The following is a 15,249-nucleotide window of genomic DNA, read 5'->3' on the forward strand; positions in this document are numbered from 1 at the left end:
CTAATCTGTGTAGCCATATCAAAGACAGCCATTGCTATCTCAATGTCACAGTTATCACACGGAGTAAAAGTCTCTTGTGAGGTACTTTTCAGTAGCCAGTATGTCTGCTAATCCCTCAAACCAGTTCTCTGCCAAACCAGTTCACTTACCTGAAATTGCCTTTTCATGTTCCTCTGTGGTTCGTGCATTCTGCATCTGCAGTAGTCCCCTGAAAGGCCCACTAGACAATCTCCCGCTGTTCAAAGTGTTGGCAGAAAAACACAAACCTTCTTTTCTGACCTGCTCTAATAGTTGGTGTTCTCTGCCTTCAATTCAAGGGGCAGCAAGACTTTACTACTGTAAGGAGATATAGATAGATAGATAGATAGATAGATAGATAGATAGATAGATAGATAGATAGATAGATAGATTTCTTGAAGTATGTCAGAAGGTTACTCCAGCAAGCAAAACTGCCATTTGTAGAGCTGTTACATACTCCATTTACCCTCTGTTCTTCTCTGGCTTTTGAGTTCCTCCTGTGTGTTCCTCTATTTGGCTCTGTTATATAAATATTGGCACCCTGCCACATTCAACTATAATGAGCTGCAATATTCATTGATACCGATAAGTCTACAGAGCGAATGCAGGCCACTTCTGTCAGCTCCCAGAGTGCTCTCATTGAGCCTTTGATCTGCTTGCATGTGTTGGCTGCATAGACATCTCTTTAATGGATTCCCTTCGCTTGCAAGGAAGATGCATTTTGAAGAAATGCACCTCACTCTCCCTTGTGCACCACGATCCCCTGAAATCTTCCCTGCCTGTTCAGCTCCCGTGTCGTGTTGGTGGTAATAAACAACAGACTTTGTCAGGCTGGTACTGAACAACAACTAAGCATGAATTATTTTTCTGTTGCTGCTGCTGCTGCTAATTTAAAAGTACTTTGCCTTTTCATTTTTATTTCTTAATCAAGTATTAAATTTTCAAAGCTTAGTTAAATCTCAGTTTTCCTCTGAGGTGTGTGTATACTGTACGTGTATTTATAAAGTTCTCTCTAACATGAGAGAACATGTTCTCTCCCCCATAGCAGTAGGGACATCACTTCCTAGAGACTCAGATCCCTGTTTAAACACCTAGATGGAGGTCTTAGCTCTCACACTTGTCATGGTTTAACCCCAGCCAGCAGCTAGGACCATGCAGCAGCCATTCACTCAGTTCTCTCCCTCCCCACTACCCTGCCCCGTGAAGAGTGGGGAGAAAGGGAGCAAAGAAGAGGTAAGGGGGTAAGAAGCCCTAAAACAAAACCAAAAGCAACTCATGGATTGAGATAAAGACAGTTTAATAGAACAATAACAGAAAAGCAAAATAACAATCATAATAATAACGGTAAAAGAATATACAACATAAAGTAACGCAACACAAGTCACTCTCAACACCAGGTGAATTGGTTGCCCATCCCATCCCAAGCAGTGATCACAGACACCCACCCCCGCAGCCAACCCCATTTATATACTGAGCATGATGTCTGCTGCGTGGAATATTCCACTGGCCAGCTTGTCCTGTCTGTGCTCCCTCCCAGCTTCTATGGGAAGCTGAAAGAAGTCCTTGACTAATACAAACGTCAACTGTCAACAATTAAAACAATATGCATTATCAACATTCCTTTCATATCAAATCTGAAATTAATTCTATCCCAGCTGAAACCAGGAAAACATTTCATTTCAAAGGAGCAGTCTGATTTTACTGTTAGTGATTTAATAGCTGAATGAAAAATTAATTGCAGTTAAATTCTTACTTTTTATGCCCCTTTCTTTGAGACTAGTTTGATTATAAAGCCAGGAACTGACCTGGGAGTTCTCATCTCAATCCTGTAGCTTCACTGCAGGAAAGTATGCTACCTAAACAGGATTGACAATAACTCACTCTGCTGTCCAAAGTTTAAGATCACGTTCTGGATGGTATTTAAGACCTGACACTGAGGATACTGACTCAACCCAAGATAAATCTGCTCAAGAAGCCTCAAAAAAGCCTTTCACAGCCCTGAAACAGAAAGATTTGCCACAAACACAGCTCCAGATTGATAACAGAAAAGGAAGGGAGGAGATGTATGGGCTCCAAGTAGACTTTTCAGTCTGCAGGGTCCAATGGAGGACACACAGGTTGACAGAGGACAAGAGGAAGCCAGTATTGACATAGTATGTGATTTCCTCAGTCTGTTGCATGCGAATATACACAGCTGCCACCCAGCCCTTGTGCACTGAGGAACGTCTCTATGCAGACAGGTGTCAGACGTTAAGTAAGACATTTCCAGACAAACCTCTTTCCACACTGATGAATGTTTATTTTAGAAATAAGAAGAGTTCTTTTGTATCACATTCATATGGTTTAACTATATAAAAATGACAATAATTTCATGTTTTTAGAACTAGTTTGGGAGGTCTTTGTGTAGAAGGGTGTTTACTTTTCCTGTGAGTGTTCAGTTTTCTTGGCAGTGCTTGAAGGGATTCTGTCTGGATTAAATCATCTATCTCTAGAAAATATTCTTTAGTTACAACACCTAACAACTTAGAATGCTTTGTTTTTTACCATATATACTATGAATATAGAGACTGATCCAAAGTTGTTGGCTCCACAGTGCTTTGGCTGAAGAGTATACATTTTTCAAGTTCTACCTACATCATTTACTTTTTCCAGACTGACTATGGGGGTGCAAGAGTGCTTTGTTCTGAAGGCCTGCAGATACACTGGTGCAGCAACTGTAATTCTAGCAGCTTCTCCTGACATTAGTAGCTGCTTACTAGCTGGTACCACTTTCTGGTCTACATAGCTAGCAGAATTATTATGTGGGCTCCAGTTCTTGTAGCAATGAGACTAACATTTCAAAACTGAGGCAACAATCCATTGTTGTCCTTGTTGTTATTCATACGCTAATACCTAGAGACTCCTATCAAGCTGAGAGTTCCATTGTTTTAGGCAGTAGGTAAAGACAGAGTAAGAGATCATCCATGCTGCAGAACCACAATCTAAGCAAACAATAACAAGCCCGTGTTTCAGCAGCTCTGGTCTCAATTACCTCTGGGGTTCAGTGAAGAGCTAGGAACAAGGTTCTTCTCACTTGACCCTCTGGTTCTTCACCTGAACTCCTTGGGCATTATATGACATTGGTAGTTTTTGTTCTGTCACAAGAAAGAAGGAAAGTTCATTTCTAACAAAAATTAATTGTATAGAACTATTTAGAAGTTCATGCTCATGTTATGTGTTAGAAGCTTTTTTCTTTTCCTTTTCAACAACTTGAAGTTGATCATAAATGTCCAGGCTATATTCTAGTTGAATATATGGGCCCTCACAAAACTTGAAACTCATTGAACTATAACATGATGTTCAATTTAGAGTTCACAGGCAAGATTTTTGTTAACTATGTCAAGATAATATCCCTAATTAGAAATAGCATGGTTAAGCTGCTTTTTGAGAGTATCTCTAACATTTGCAGGCTTATATTAATGATACAGAATAACTGTGCTGTGATTGAAATCAAGATGTTCAGATTATTGGGCCTTTTTTGGCAACTGGAACTTCACAGTTTTTCTCTCTCTTTCATTCAAGGGATCTGCAAATATTCACATTTTAAAACATACTGACCATGATTAATTGTAGAAACTGCTTGTTTACCTGAAGTTAAGCACATGCATAAGCACTGCACAGTCAAGCCTACTTTATTTAATGAGAATGTTTAAAAAAATTATAGTTTCACACTGGCCCTTTAGAAATTAGAATTTTAATTTGTAAAATTAATAGTATGTTACAGATTATTAGTCTAATTCATAATATGAACTGACTGTTAGATTCCCTAACTGGTGTTTTTCTGTTCATTAAATCTGTCCATTACTAAGCCACTTTGATAATGTATAGTTCCTGGAAGTGCAAGAAATTTAGTGCTCCTGTTGGTTGGGCTTTTCATGAATTTATGTTTAATTTTTAGACCACACTCTTATCACCATGTATTCAAAAAGTTAAAGGAAAGTCATTGCCTTGAGCAGTCAGATCAGGTTCACTATTTCATTTACCTATCTTCATGTGCACTACATGTCTCCATACACTTCACCAACTCTAAAAAAACTACTAAGGCATCACAGTAGTCTGCTGGAAGCAGGAGATCGTTCATTTGCAAAGCAAAAAGTTCCTGTGATCAGTTTTGAATTTTGGATTTGTGATGATACCTGAAATAAGTGGTATATTGGGACCATCCTCTGCTCCTTACACATTTCCAATGGGAATTTGTTTTCAAAAATGTGCATATATGTGTATTCTAATACATGTATCAAAAATATACACATATCCATTTCAACACATCCAGCCCTATGAGTGGCCTTTTTCCTGTTGCATGCCTCTCTGTTAGCCATCTCTAAATGTCGCTGTGGTTTTGTATTAATATAGCTTTCCTTCAATCAGTTCAAATATTCAATGTATCCTACATGTGTCAGCCTCCGCAGAGAATGAAAACCTTTTGAATTTTGTTTTTATGAAGCTGAAATATTTTAAAAGTCTAGTTTGTGCTTACATACATAACCACTACTTAGGTCTTTAGGAGGGGGAGACAGACAACTGTCTGACAACTGATAGACCTAGAGTTAGGACAAGCCAGGGGTTTAGGAGCACAGATGTGCCAAAGTCCTGCTGTTTTTTTACAGGCTAAAATGACATTGTTTCTCTGCTGCTACATATTAGTATAGCTTTGTCACTAGTGTAGGAGAACGGGGGACAGATAAAAAGAATGTTTCGGACCAAAACCATGCAGTCTCTTCACCAGGCTCTGGGAAGCAATACAGGAAGTACCAAAATGATGACTTTCAGCTGGCCTGTAAACTAGCAAGTATGCAGATTTTTCCTAAAGTCTCTACCTTATCAACAACCACGGTCAGCTCACAAAGATGCCACTTCCACTTGCACAAGGTTTCCTTAGCTTTATCCTATAACTACCACATTCACCTTTTTAAGTATAGGATTATTTCCTACTTGAATTTTAATTCTGGTATTGTCAGAGGCATGCAGGATATGACGGCATTATTCTTTTTCATATGCCATACGCATTGGAAGAGTCAGTTCAGTATGGCCAAAACACCCCGAAGGAGAAAGATACAGAGGAATGCACAGATAAGGACTATATGAAATAAGACAGGTATTACTTCAGTTAGCATCACATAACACTCTACAGTAAGGGTAAAAGTGTTACTACAGAAAAGCAGTATTTGAAAAAAAGAAAAGAATTATTATCTCCAACGATACAAGTAGTTTAAAAACTAAATTATAAATTTAGTAGGATAATATTAGTTCAAAATGTTGCAAGCACCTTTAGCTGTTATAAAATAATTCTACAGTTCTGTGATTCTATTCTGTAAGGTTATTACTGATCTTCTCTGTGTTTTTTAGGACTTTGAAATTCTGCCAATCATATATATCATTTATGGTTTTGGTTACTTGCACATCCCTACTCCACTTTGCATGCCTCTGCTCTACTCTACATTCTTTACTTTGTATTTATGAAAGTCTGTAAAAGTCACTGGGGACTATGAAAGTACAAGGGTAAGAGAGAATTTGACCTCATATTTCCTGAGCACCTCTAAGGAATCTCCTGTTTAAAGCAGCTGGAAGGAATTGTGAACAAACCAATATTTTGGGCAGGGCAGCAGATGCAACCTGCAACAGAAATTTCAAACACTAGAAAAACAAATCCTTTCTCTTTACTGAAACACAGCATTTCTTTCTGGAAGAAGAAACAGACACCCTCTTCTGCGGAAGCCAAGATCTCCAAAGAGTTTATGTGGCCTGCTAGCCACTGAGATGTGAACTGCCAACAGAAACATTGTGCACTTTTACCAATAACAAACAATGAGTTGCTGGAGGCAACAGCTATTACCATCGCTTGAATAAAGGAAACTCTGGCAACTAACCATGTATCAAAATAGATTCTGAAATAAGAAAATGCCTTCTTTTCAGCACCTACTCAAATATCTTATTTTAGATTGTGCCAAAAGTGAAGGGTAGCTGATATCCATATTAATTCTGACTGACAATTTTATGGGAAAATCTGGGAAGACCTCTCCCCCAAGATCATTCGTATGGAGAACATACTGCAGATTAGCTTAACTGGCTGCCAGATGTCACTCCTATTACACTGTTAAATGGCTCACAGTACACATATCAGGCTTTAGTGGCCTTCAGTGTATTACAGCCTGGAAAGAGACCATGGCAACCTCTAACTCAGTATGCAAGATGCGTTCATTGTTAGAAAGGGTTAAACATCTGCCCTGGTTTCAGCTGGGATAATTTTCTTTCTAGTGGCAGCTGTGCTTCAGATTTGGTATGAAAGGCGTGTTGATAATGCATACTGTTTTAATTGTTGACAGTTGACGTTTGTATTAGTCAAGGACTTTTTTCAGCTTCCCATAGAAGCTGGGAGGGAGCACAGACAATGGAATATTCCATACAGCAGACATCATGCTCAGTATATAAATGGGGCTGGCCAGGGGAGTGGGTATCAGTGATCACTGCTTGGGATGGGATGGGCAACCAATTCACCTGGTGTTGAGAGTGACTTGTGTTGCATTACTTTATGTTGTGTATTCTTTTACCATTATTTATTATTATTATCATTATCATCATCATCATCATTTTTCTGTTAATATTCCATTAAAAACTGTCTTTATCTCAACCCACAAGGTTGGTTTTTTTCTTTTCCCTTTCCCCTCCTTTTCTCCCACTTCTCCCCACCCTCTTGGGGGGTGAGGAGGAGAACTGCAGAAGTGGCTGCATGGTCCTAGCTGCTGGCTGGGGTTAAGCCATGACAACACCTTTTTGTCACTGCTACTAACAGAACCAAGATTGTTGTCTAAAAGCAAACTACAGTGTCACTAGTGCCTACAGTCATACTCAGAACATACCCTGTCCTGTTGTAAAATCAGAGAATGTCGTCAGCAGGTGGAGCATGGAAGGGGAGCAATGTGGCTTTTCAGCATTATCATCTAGGGAGGAAAAAAGGTTTCTTACCTCCTAGCTGTTTCAGTTTGTTATGGGTGTTACTGAGAGGGGAAAAAAAGCTCAGAACAACTTTATAAGATAAATCACAGAATCATAGAGTCTTCATGGTTGGAAAGGACCTTTGAGATCATTGAGTCCAACCATACACACACAAAAAACCCCTACAATCTCTGCCACTAGAGCATGCCCTGAGGGGCCAATAGAAGACAGAAAATAGAAATTTTTCTGTGACCATAAGATGGCACAACCTTGAATGATTATTTCCATAATATGTTTATTGACATGATGCATTTTAAACATGCTGGGCAGTTTCCATTGACTGTTGATCTCAGACTGTCAGAGTGTTTTTTCCTCTGGTTCTTTCACAAATTTTGCTTCATGCTGCTGACATGTTTCATAACTTATTTTCATTGTCTGCCTCCATCCTCCTTGGAGCCTGAGGGTGTCTTTCTTCATAACCAGTCTCTTTCGTTTCTGCCTTCAAGTTGGCTTTTTTCAAGGGCAGGTTCTCCAAACCTTACTTGTCCGGAATGTTTAATTTACTCCCCCAACAATCAGTTTCAATAACGTCATGCAGGAAAGGAAGCTATTCTTCAGGATTATAAAAAGTGACAGTATCTGGCTCTCTTACTTTCATTTTGGATGTGGGTGTATATCCAGGTTAGAATAGTGTTTTGTGTGAAGTTGATGGGAAGATCATTTTCTCATATTCTCATTCTGAACATAGGATTTTTTGTGTACACATTTCTACAAATCTCTGAAGTACCTTCCAGTAGAGTACATGAGTGGAAGACCTAATATTTTAAGCCATATTCTGTGTATGGCTGACAGAATTAGGGGTTGTATCCAGTACAGCTCAAACAGCAGAAATCTGGCTTTAATACGATCAACACTGAAATCCAGTCATCAACAATCCTGTTGATGCAAGATTTACACAGCTAGTGCAGAGAAGGGCTGACTCAGTGACGGGTGTTCACCCAGGGGTTATAAAGGTTCTCCCTGCTCTCACATTGCATCTCTTAAGGGCTTAGGACTCTCTAGCTCCACAAAAAGTCAGTCAGAAACACCACACCTGGATCTTCTGCAAGAAATTCCTCCTCAGGAATTTACTGATACATTCGTTTGATGGACTTTCTTAATATCTTCTTTTTTTTTTTTTGGAAGACAGAAAAAAACCCAGCTACTTAAATCCATTCAGTCTTGAAATATATTGGCCAGGCTCCTGCACACCGAAAACTTTTAACTTAGGACACAAAATTGTTCCTATGATATTACAGAAGTCCCAAATAATTGAAGTCCAAGAGCTTTTGACAAGAACTGAAAATGCAGAGGAACAGTCAATATTCTTCTTAGCCTCATCCTACAGTATCAGTGATCAGAGAAGGAGAATTCCCTTTCTTTTACTGCTTCTTCACTCCATCTGTCTTCATAAAAAGAGAAAAATTAAGGTGACTTTATTCTGTGCCTAAGGTTTTTTCTCCTGACCCCTTCACAGATGGGAGATTGGGAAATGGAGCACCTGCAGTCTTACCTGCGGGGTTGGATTGCAGACACGAGATGTCTTCTGTTCCCATCTACTATCAAGAGAGACTAACGAGACCGTGATTTTGGCAGATGAATTGTGCTATAAACCTAAGCCATCCCTCGTGCAAGCCTGTAATCGCTTTGACTGCCCGCCTTCCTGGTATCCTACAGAATGGCAAGAGGTAAGAATATACGTGTAATCTCATTTTATGACTGCTAAAAATAGTCATTACGTGCATTATCAATGCAACATTTTACTTTAGCCCATCAAGAGGATTCATTAATCATTCCAACGAGCCATTGAAAAGCTGGAAAAGTGCGCCCTTTTGCTCTTTAAAAAAATGCATCAGTGTTTTCAGAGGTAAATAATGACTATACCTACTTTTAATGCAAAATCACTGAAAACTCTTAACAGCTGGCTATAGATTCCAGCCAGAAATATCTGGAATGTGATGGTCAGCTGCAGTGAGTGGATTTGGGTTAGCAATGGGTATTTCTAGGAATGCAAAGCTATAAGGATCAAGGTGGAGAGAATCTCTGAAGTGGGTTGGGTATTCCATATATTCTCAAATAATAATTTAGTTTAAGACAAGAAACACTCCTTATCTTTCGGAGTCACAAATGAGTGGTAGGCACTTCCCTTTGGGAGATGGATGCCTTATTACACTAATGTTGAAAATTGCTGTCTACACAATGGATTTGTACAAGGCGTTCCACCTTTGGAAAGCAACCTGAAATGAGTTTATTTGCTGCCATCTGGTTGCAAATGAAAACACTTGTGCAATTCAAAAGACTTAAAGATGCCTCTGTCGGATATAATACTGCAGAAGAAGGATCCTGCCCTGTTGTCAAGAGTAAAGGAAAAAATTGTTGTATGATGGAGGTGCAAGCAAAAGGCCAGTTTAAATCTTCAGTTCTGCTGAGTGCAAGGATTCATGCCATCCTATAAGAAAACTGTCAGTGCTTGTCACAGTGCTTACATATGCCTACCCAGTATCCATTTATAAAATCTGCTTTTCACTTAACAGACTTGATAAGTCTGTGAAGCTGTACTTCATGGGAGAGCTCTGGGTTTGGGCAGCCATCCCAGTAAGAAAAAATTATGCCAGCCTGATGTTCTGTCAAAGCTAGATAACTAGTCTATGGCATTAGTCCTATGTTTAAAACAATTCAGTGATATTTCATGCTTTAATTTTTTGACTGATATTCACATACACCCATTCGCTTAGTTGTACTTTTGAATATTTTTAGGCTATAGTCTATAGCTATATTTGTAATATATAAATGCTACATTTGTAAATGGCAAATGGTATTGTACTAGCACATAATGAAGTCAAGCATTTCAAAGTTAGGATATGCTAGAAGGAGTGTCTATGCTCGTTAAAATCCTGTAATTCAGTCCTTCCAGAAAGCAATTTTCTCTAAGTTTATTTGAACAGTCAGGAGAGACATACATTACAGCATGCTGAAAAATTGATTGTGCTAACAATGACAATTAGCTATAGGCCACCCTAGAATGGTAGCGAAATAGTTTCTGCTAGAGCAATTTCCAAAGAGATTTTTTTCAAGATTTGAACATCTTCCTCAACAGTGCAAACTTGTATTTCCGCCTGTCTAAAGTAACGTTTTAGCCATTTTTTTATCTGGTCAGAGGCTCTCAAATATGCTGTCTTTTTGAAAAGTGTTGCAGATCTCAGGGAGGAAGGAACTCAATTAAGCATAAAGGCTTTAATAAGCCTATTAATCAGGAATTATATCAAACTGCTCGGTTCACACCGTTTGTGTTAGAATCATAGAATCATAGAATCATTTAGGTTGGAAAAGACCCTTGGGATCATCGAGTCCAACCATCAACCCCATTCTACAAAGTTCTCCCTTACACCATATCCCCCAACACCACATCTAAACGAGTCTTAAACACATCCAGGGATGGTGACTCCACCACCTCCCTGGGCAGCGTATTCCAGTGTCTGACCACTCTTTCTGTGAAGAATATTTTCCTAATGTCCAGCCTAAACCTACCCTGCTGCAGCTTGAAGCCATTCCTTCTTGCTCGATCGCTAATTACCTGTGAGAAGAGACCAGCAGCAACCTCTCTACAATGTCCTTTCAAATAGTTGTAGAGAGTGATGAGGTCTCCCCTCAGCCTCCTCTTCCTCAAACTAAACAGTCCCAGCTCCTTCAATCGCTCCTCATAAGATTTATTCTGCAGGCCCTTCACCAGCTTCGTTGCCCTCCTCTGCACTCGCTCCAGCACCTCGATATCTCTCCCATATTGAGGTGCCCAGAACTGGACACAATACTCAAGGTGTGGCCTCACCAGTGCTGAGTCCAGGGGGACAATCACCTCCCTACTTCTGCTGGTCACACTATTTCTAATACAAGCCAGGATGGCATCGGCTTTCTTGGCCACCTGGGCACACTGCTGGCTCATGTTCAGCTGCTTGTCAATTAGAACCCCCAGGTCCTTTTCTGCCAGGCAGCTCTCCAGCCACATTTCCCCAAGCCTGTAGTGATGCATGGGGTTGTTGTGGCCCAAGTGCAGGACCCGGCACTTGGCCTTGTTGAAGCTCATTCCATTAGCGTTGTCCCATCGGTCCAATCTATCCAAGTCTCTCTGTAGAACCTCCCTATCCTCATGCAGATCAACACTCCCGCTTAGCTTGGTGTCATCTGCAAGCTTGCTGATGATACCCTCTATGTCCTTATCAAGGTCATCAATAAAGACATTAAACAGAAGTGGTCCCAACACTGAGCCCTGAGGGACACCACTTGTGACCGGCCGCCAGCTGGATTTAACTCCATTGACCACCACTCTTTGGGACCGTCCATCCAGCCAGTGTTTGATCCAGCAGATCGTATGCTCATCCAGGCCATGAGCAGCTGGTTTTTCCATGAGAATTCTATGGGGAACAATGTCAAATGCTTTTCGAAAGTCTAGGTAGACAATATCCACAGCCTTTCCCTCATCCAGTAATTGGGTCATCTTGTCATAGAAGGAGATCAGGTTCGTCAGGCAGGACCTGCCTTTCATAAACCCATGCTGACTAGGCCTGATCCCCTGCTTGTCCATTATATGACTTGTAATGGCACTCAAGATGATCTGCTCCGTGACCTTCCCTGGTACCGAGGTCAGACTGACAGGCCTATAGTTTCCCGGATCCTCCTTTCTGCCTTTTTTGTAGATGGGCGCTACATTTGCTACCCTCCAGTCCATTGGGACCTCCCCAGTTAGCCATGACTTGAGGTAAATAGTGGAAAGTGGCTTGGCGAGCACGTCTGCCAACTCTTTTAGCACTCTTGGATGTAACCCATCCGGTCCCATAGACTTGTGCGCATCCAAGCAGTGCAGCAGGTCACTGATCACTCCCTCTTTCATTGTGATGACCTCGTTTAGCACTTACTCCCACAGGCTTTGCAAGCTGGCCAGCCATGTACGTAGCTTCTCACTACATGGGCACTGAATATTTCCTCTGCTTGCCTTTCACCAGAAGAAAACAGCACAAAAATGCACTACTACCTGCTGTCTTCTGCCTCTGTTTAGATGAGCATAGAACAAGAATAAAAAGCCTAATCCATCAAAATGAATTTCCATTCAATTTTTTTAAGACATCTGTATTCCTTCTTTGCACCACCAACCTGCTCTGTACAGTTATTTCCACCCTGTAGGAAAGCCAGGCATCGCAGTTCAGTCTCACTCAGGTTTCCCATGGAGGACCTCCATGTGAAAACCTCCACCATCAGGCCAGTGTGTTGTAGTCAGGGACTATTATAGCTGTTGGCACCCGGAATGTGTGAGAGAAGAGACCATTTGGACAGGATGTGAGTGGCTGAGACTTCTCCTGGAGGTGAGCTCCAGCCATGCAGCAGAGCTGCCTTAGAGCCCTCCAGCAGAAGAAATTCTGCAGGAGGATTCCTTTCCTTGCGTTAAAGGACCTGCACCACCCCACCTCTCCCCAGATCCCTGAGAGGGTTCCCCCCCTGCAGGGGAATGGAGGGCCCTGCGGGAAGGTCCCTTCCTCACCCTAAGGAAGGTCCTTTAAAGCTTCACCGGCACTGGACGGTCACATCTGTTCTCCACACAGCCTGCTTTGAAGCCATTTCTTTGGTCTGATTTGTGGAGTTCGTCGTGCTTTTCAGAGCACTCTCACACAATAGTTTCAAGCAAACAAACAAACAAAAGACTTAAACTGCAATGAGCAATGTTTTCTTTTCTAAAGCCTTTTATGCTTGTTAAGGAAGAGTTGTCTGAATTAAATGCCGTTGGAAGCCCCAGTGTTCCTGGCAGGAAAACACACGATAATTATCAGTGTTGGAACACTCCAAGTGATATTTTAAATATCTCTTTACAGATTCAAGACTATTTATTTTTAAATAATTCTGCTTCTTAGCTAAATCCATTACGATGTTTATCTTGTTTTCAGTAATGTGCTTCTGGAGGAAAGTGGGTATGAGCTTTCATTTTTACAAGGCCCTATAAATATCTACTCTGCAGACCTCAAATAGGAGACATCCATTAGTAAATCTTCATTGTCCTTTGTTTTATTACTGAATAAGTACCATAGTCTCAGTTGCAGAATTCTTTTTTAGCTGCTCAATGCTATCCTTACTCCAAAGATAATTAGAACAATGCCTTGACAACAGAGTCAGCATGGGAAAACTGGTAACATTTTCAGATCTTTTCCTTGCTATTTTTTCTCCGTATTGTAAAAAGTCCTTTCTAAGCTTTCAAGTATCAGGCCTTAGAAAGCAACTGAAAGACCTGCTGAAAGAAAAATATTTATTCCCTTTGCAGATGCTTTACCTTACTGTAGAGTCATAGCAGAGAATTCACTTTTGATAGTAAGGCCAAAACTTGTACAGCTGTAGTCACGCCATCTTGAGCACAGGGCCGTGCAAAATTAAACCACTGGGGAGAGTTGAGGGGTAGGACAACCCCTTCCTCAACTGTCCCTGTAAGCAGAACTGACCATAAAATGGCATCCTTTCAAACATTCCACTACTGCCCCAAACTGCTAACAGTTATGATGCTGAGTGACAGTTGCCTAGTCCTTTGTTTTTCATTAATAATTTCCTTTTTTCCACAAGTTTGAGAAAAGACCAGCTTCCCTGCCTCCAAGACAGTGGAAACGGTGGTTTTGCCTGAATCCTGTGCATTGTATGCGTGTGCATAGATGTTCATAGGCATGTGCTGAGCCAGAGAAATGGCCTGCTTTCCCTCTTTGCTTTCAACAGTGACCACCAATTCTTTGTGTTAATTGTCATTTACAGATTGTTGTATGAGCAAAACAGATACCAAAGCAATGACTGCTGTGAGAGAGGCCAAGGCCACAGTTCCACCAGCAGTTTAGGATGACATATGCCAGCACTTCTACTAAAGGAGACAATAGCTGCGGGGATCTCCTTCTTGCCCTTACAGCACCCACTGCCTTCTATGTCCAGAAGTGCTGTGCAATCACGCAATGGTCCTGGTTAAAGCTGTCACGTAATAGTTCTGGTTAAAGTTAGATGGAAATATAATTAGCTTTAGCCTAGATTAATTTTTCACTCCGTTTCACTAAGCCAGCCTATGGGGAAAAGCAGCACAAAGCCAGGAATGACTGGCTGTCAGGATTGGGTATATGGGCTGTCTTCTTTGGTATCAGCCTTGCCTCATGTATCCTTAAGCTAATTGTTGAACTAGGCATAATCAGGCAGCAATGGCAGGCAGAGTTGCCATAATCAGGCAGAGCTGCTACTCTGGAAGTTGGTACCCTGTCAAAGTCCCAGATTCCCTGTAAAGGAATGTCAGGGGATATTGGGCTTGTCTCTGCTCAGAAGCTGTGGGGAGCAGAAACACCAGGAGACATAGTTCAAACAGCCACAGTTTACCTACCTGGGTGGGTGAGGTGAAATCACCCTGTGATACATTCACCTTTCTCTGTTGTAACGGTGCTGTGAGATCTTTCTGAAGAGCAGAGAGAGATAGCACGTTATTCAGATGGGATATGTCAGAATACAGATCCTCTAAGAACTACTGTTTCATATTGCCTGTAAATACAAGCAGATGTTGCTGTCATTGACTACCCCCTTTCTTGGAAAAACGTGAGGTCTGGAAGCTTCTGGTAGAGAAAAAATCAGCAAAGACCCCAGGGTAATGAAGGCTCCAGCAGTGAAATACAGGTACAGGCACAGCTCCAGTGTGGTAATCCAGGACTGTCCTAGAAGGGCATTCCTGTGGACAACGAGGAATCTCTTTATAGCTCTCTCTGGCACTGAGCAATAGAGTTTGGTGTTGAGTAGCAAGTTTTTCTTCACAGAACAAAGCTATGTAAGTGGCTGAAAGGCAAGAAGAAAGAAAAGATCTGTTTTGTCTTACTCTTTTATCTGGTAGTGATGGAAGAGCAGGGAAACTTCCTGGGATTTGATTTATTGAAAGAAAGAACATGCTTTTGCTGTACTCATACAGTGCCTAACCCATTCTGGCTCTGGTATACGATGACAGTCCTTAGGCAATCTTGAAATAGTTCTTTTAATCATATTTTTATTGATTTACTCTCTCCTCAGGAATGAATTGTCCTCAAATGAAATGTTGATGTTTTCTTTTGTTGAAAACTAAAGTATTGTTTTACTTGTTTAATTTTTTGGAAACCTTTGAGCCTTGCAGCATTCTAAGTAAGTGGGATAAAAGCTGGTTTTACTCATTAGAGAGCAAACCAAACCAAATATAAATAT

At 40.9% G+C, this 15,249-nt stretch overlaps 1 protein-coding gene across 2 annotated transcripts in view; it reads left to right on the forward strand.

Moving 5' to 3' along the window:
- ADAMTSL1 (ADAMTS like 1) overlaps window positions 1-15,249 on the forward strand; it is a 470,647-nt gene that overhangs the window by 405,460 nt on the left and 49,938 nt on the right. For both annotated transcript variants that reach the window (XM_074570361.1, XM_074570362.1), the window contains one exon: window positions 8,507-8,717. In XM_074570361.1, coding sequence (XP_074426462.1) covers window positions 8,507-8,717 — 211 coding nt within the window. The remainder of the gene's footprint in view (window positions 1-8,506; window positions 8,718-15,249) is intronic.

Source organism: Larus michahellis, chromosome Z (genome assembly GCF_964199755.1).
Source record: "Larus michahellis chromosome Z, bLarMic1.1, whole genome shotgun sequence".
Lineage (NCBI taxonomy): Eukaryota > Metazoa > Chordata > Aves > Charadriiformes > Laridae > Larus > Larus michahellis.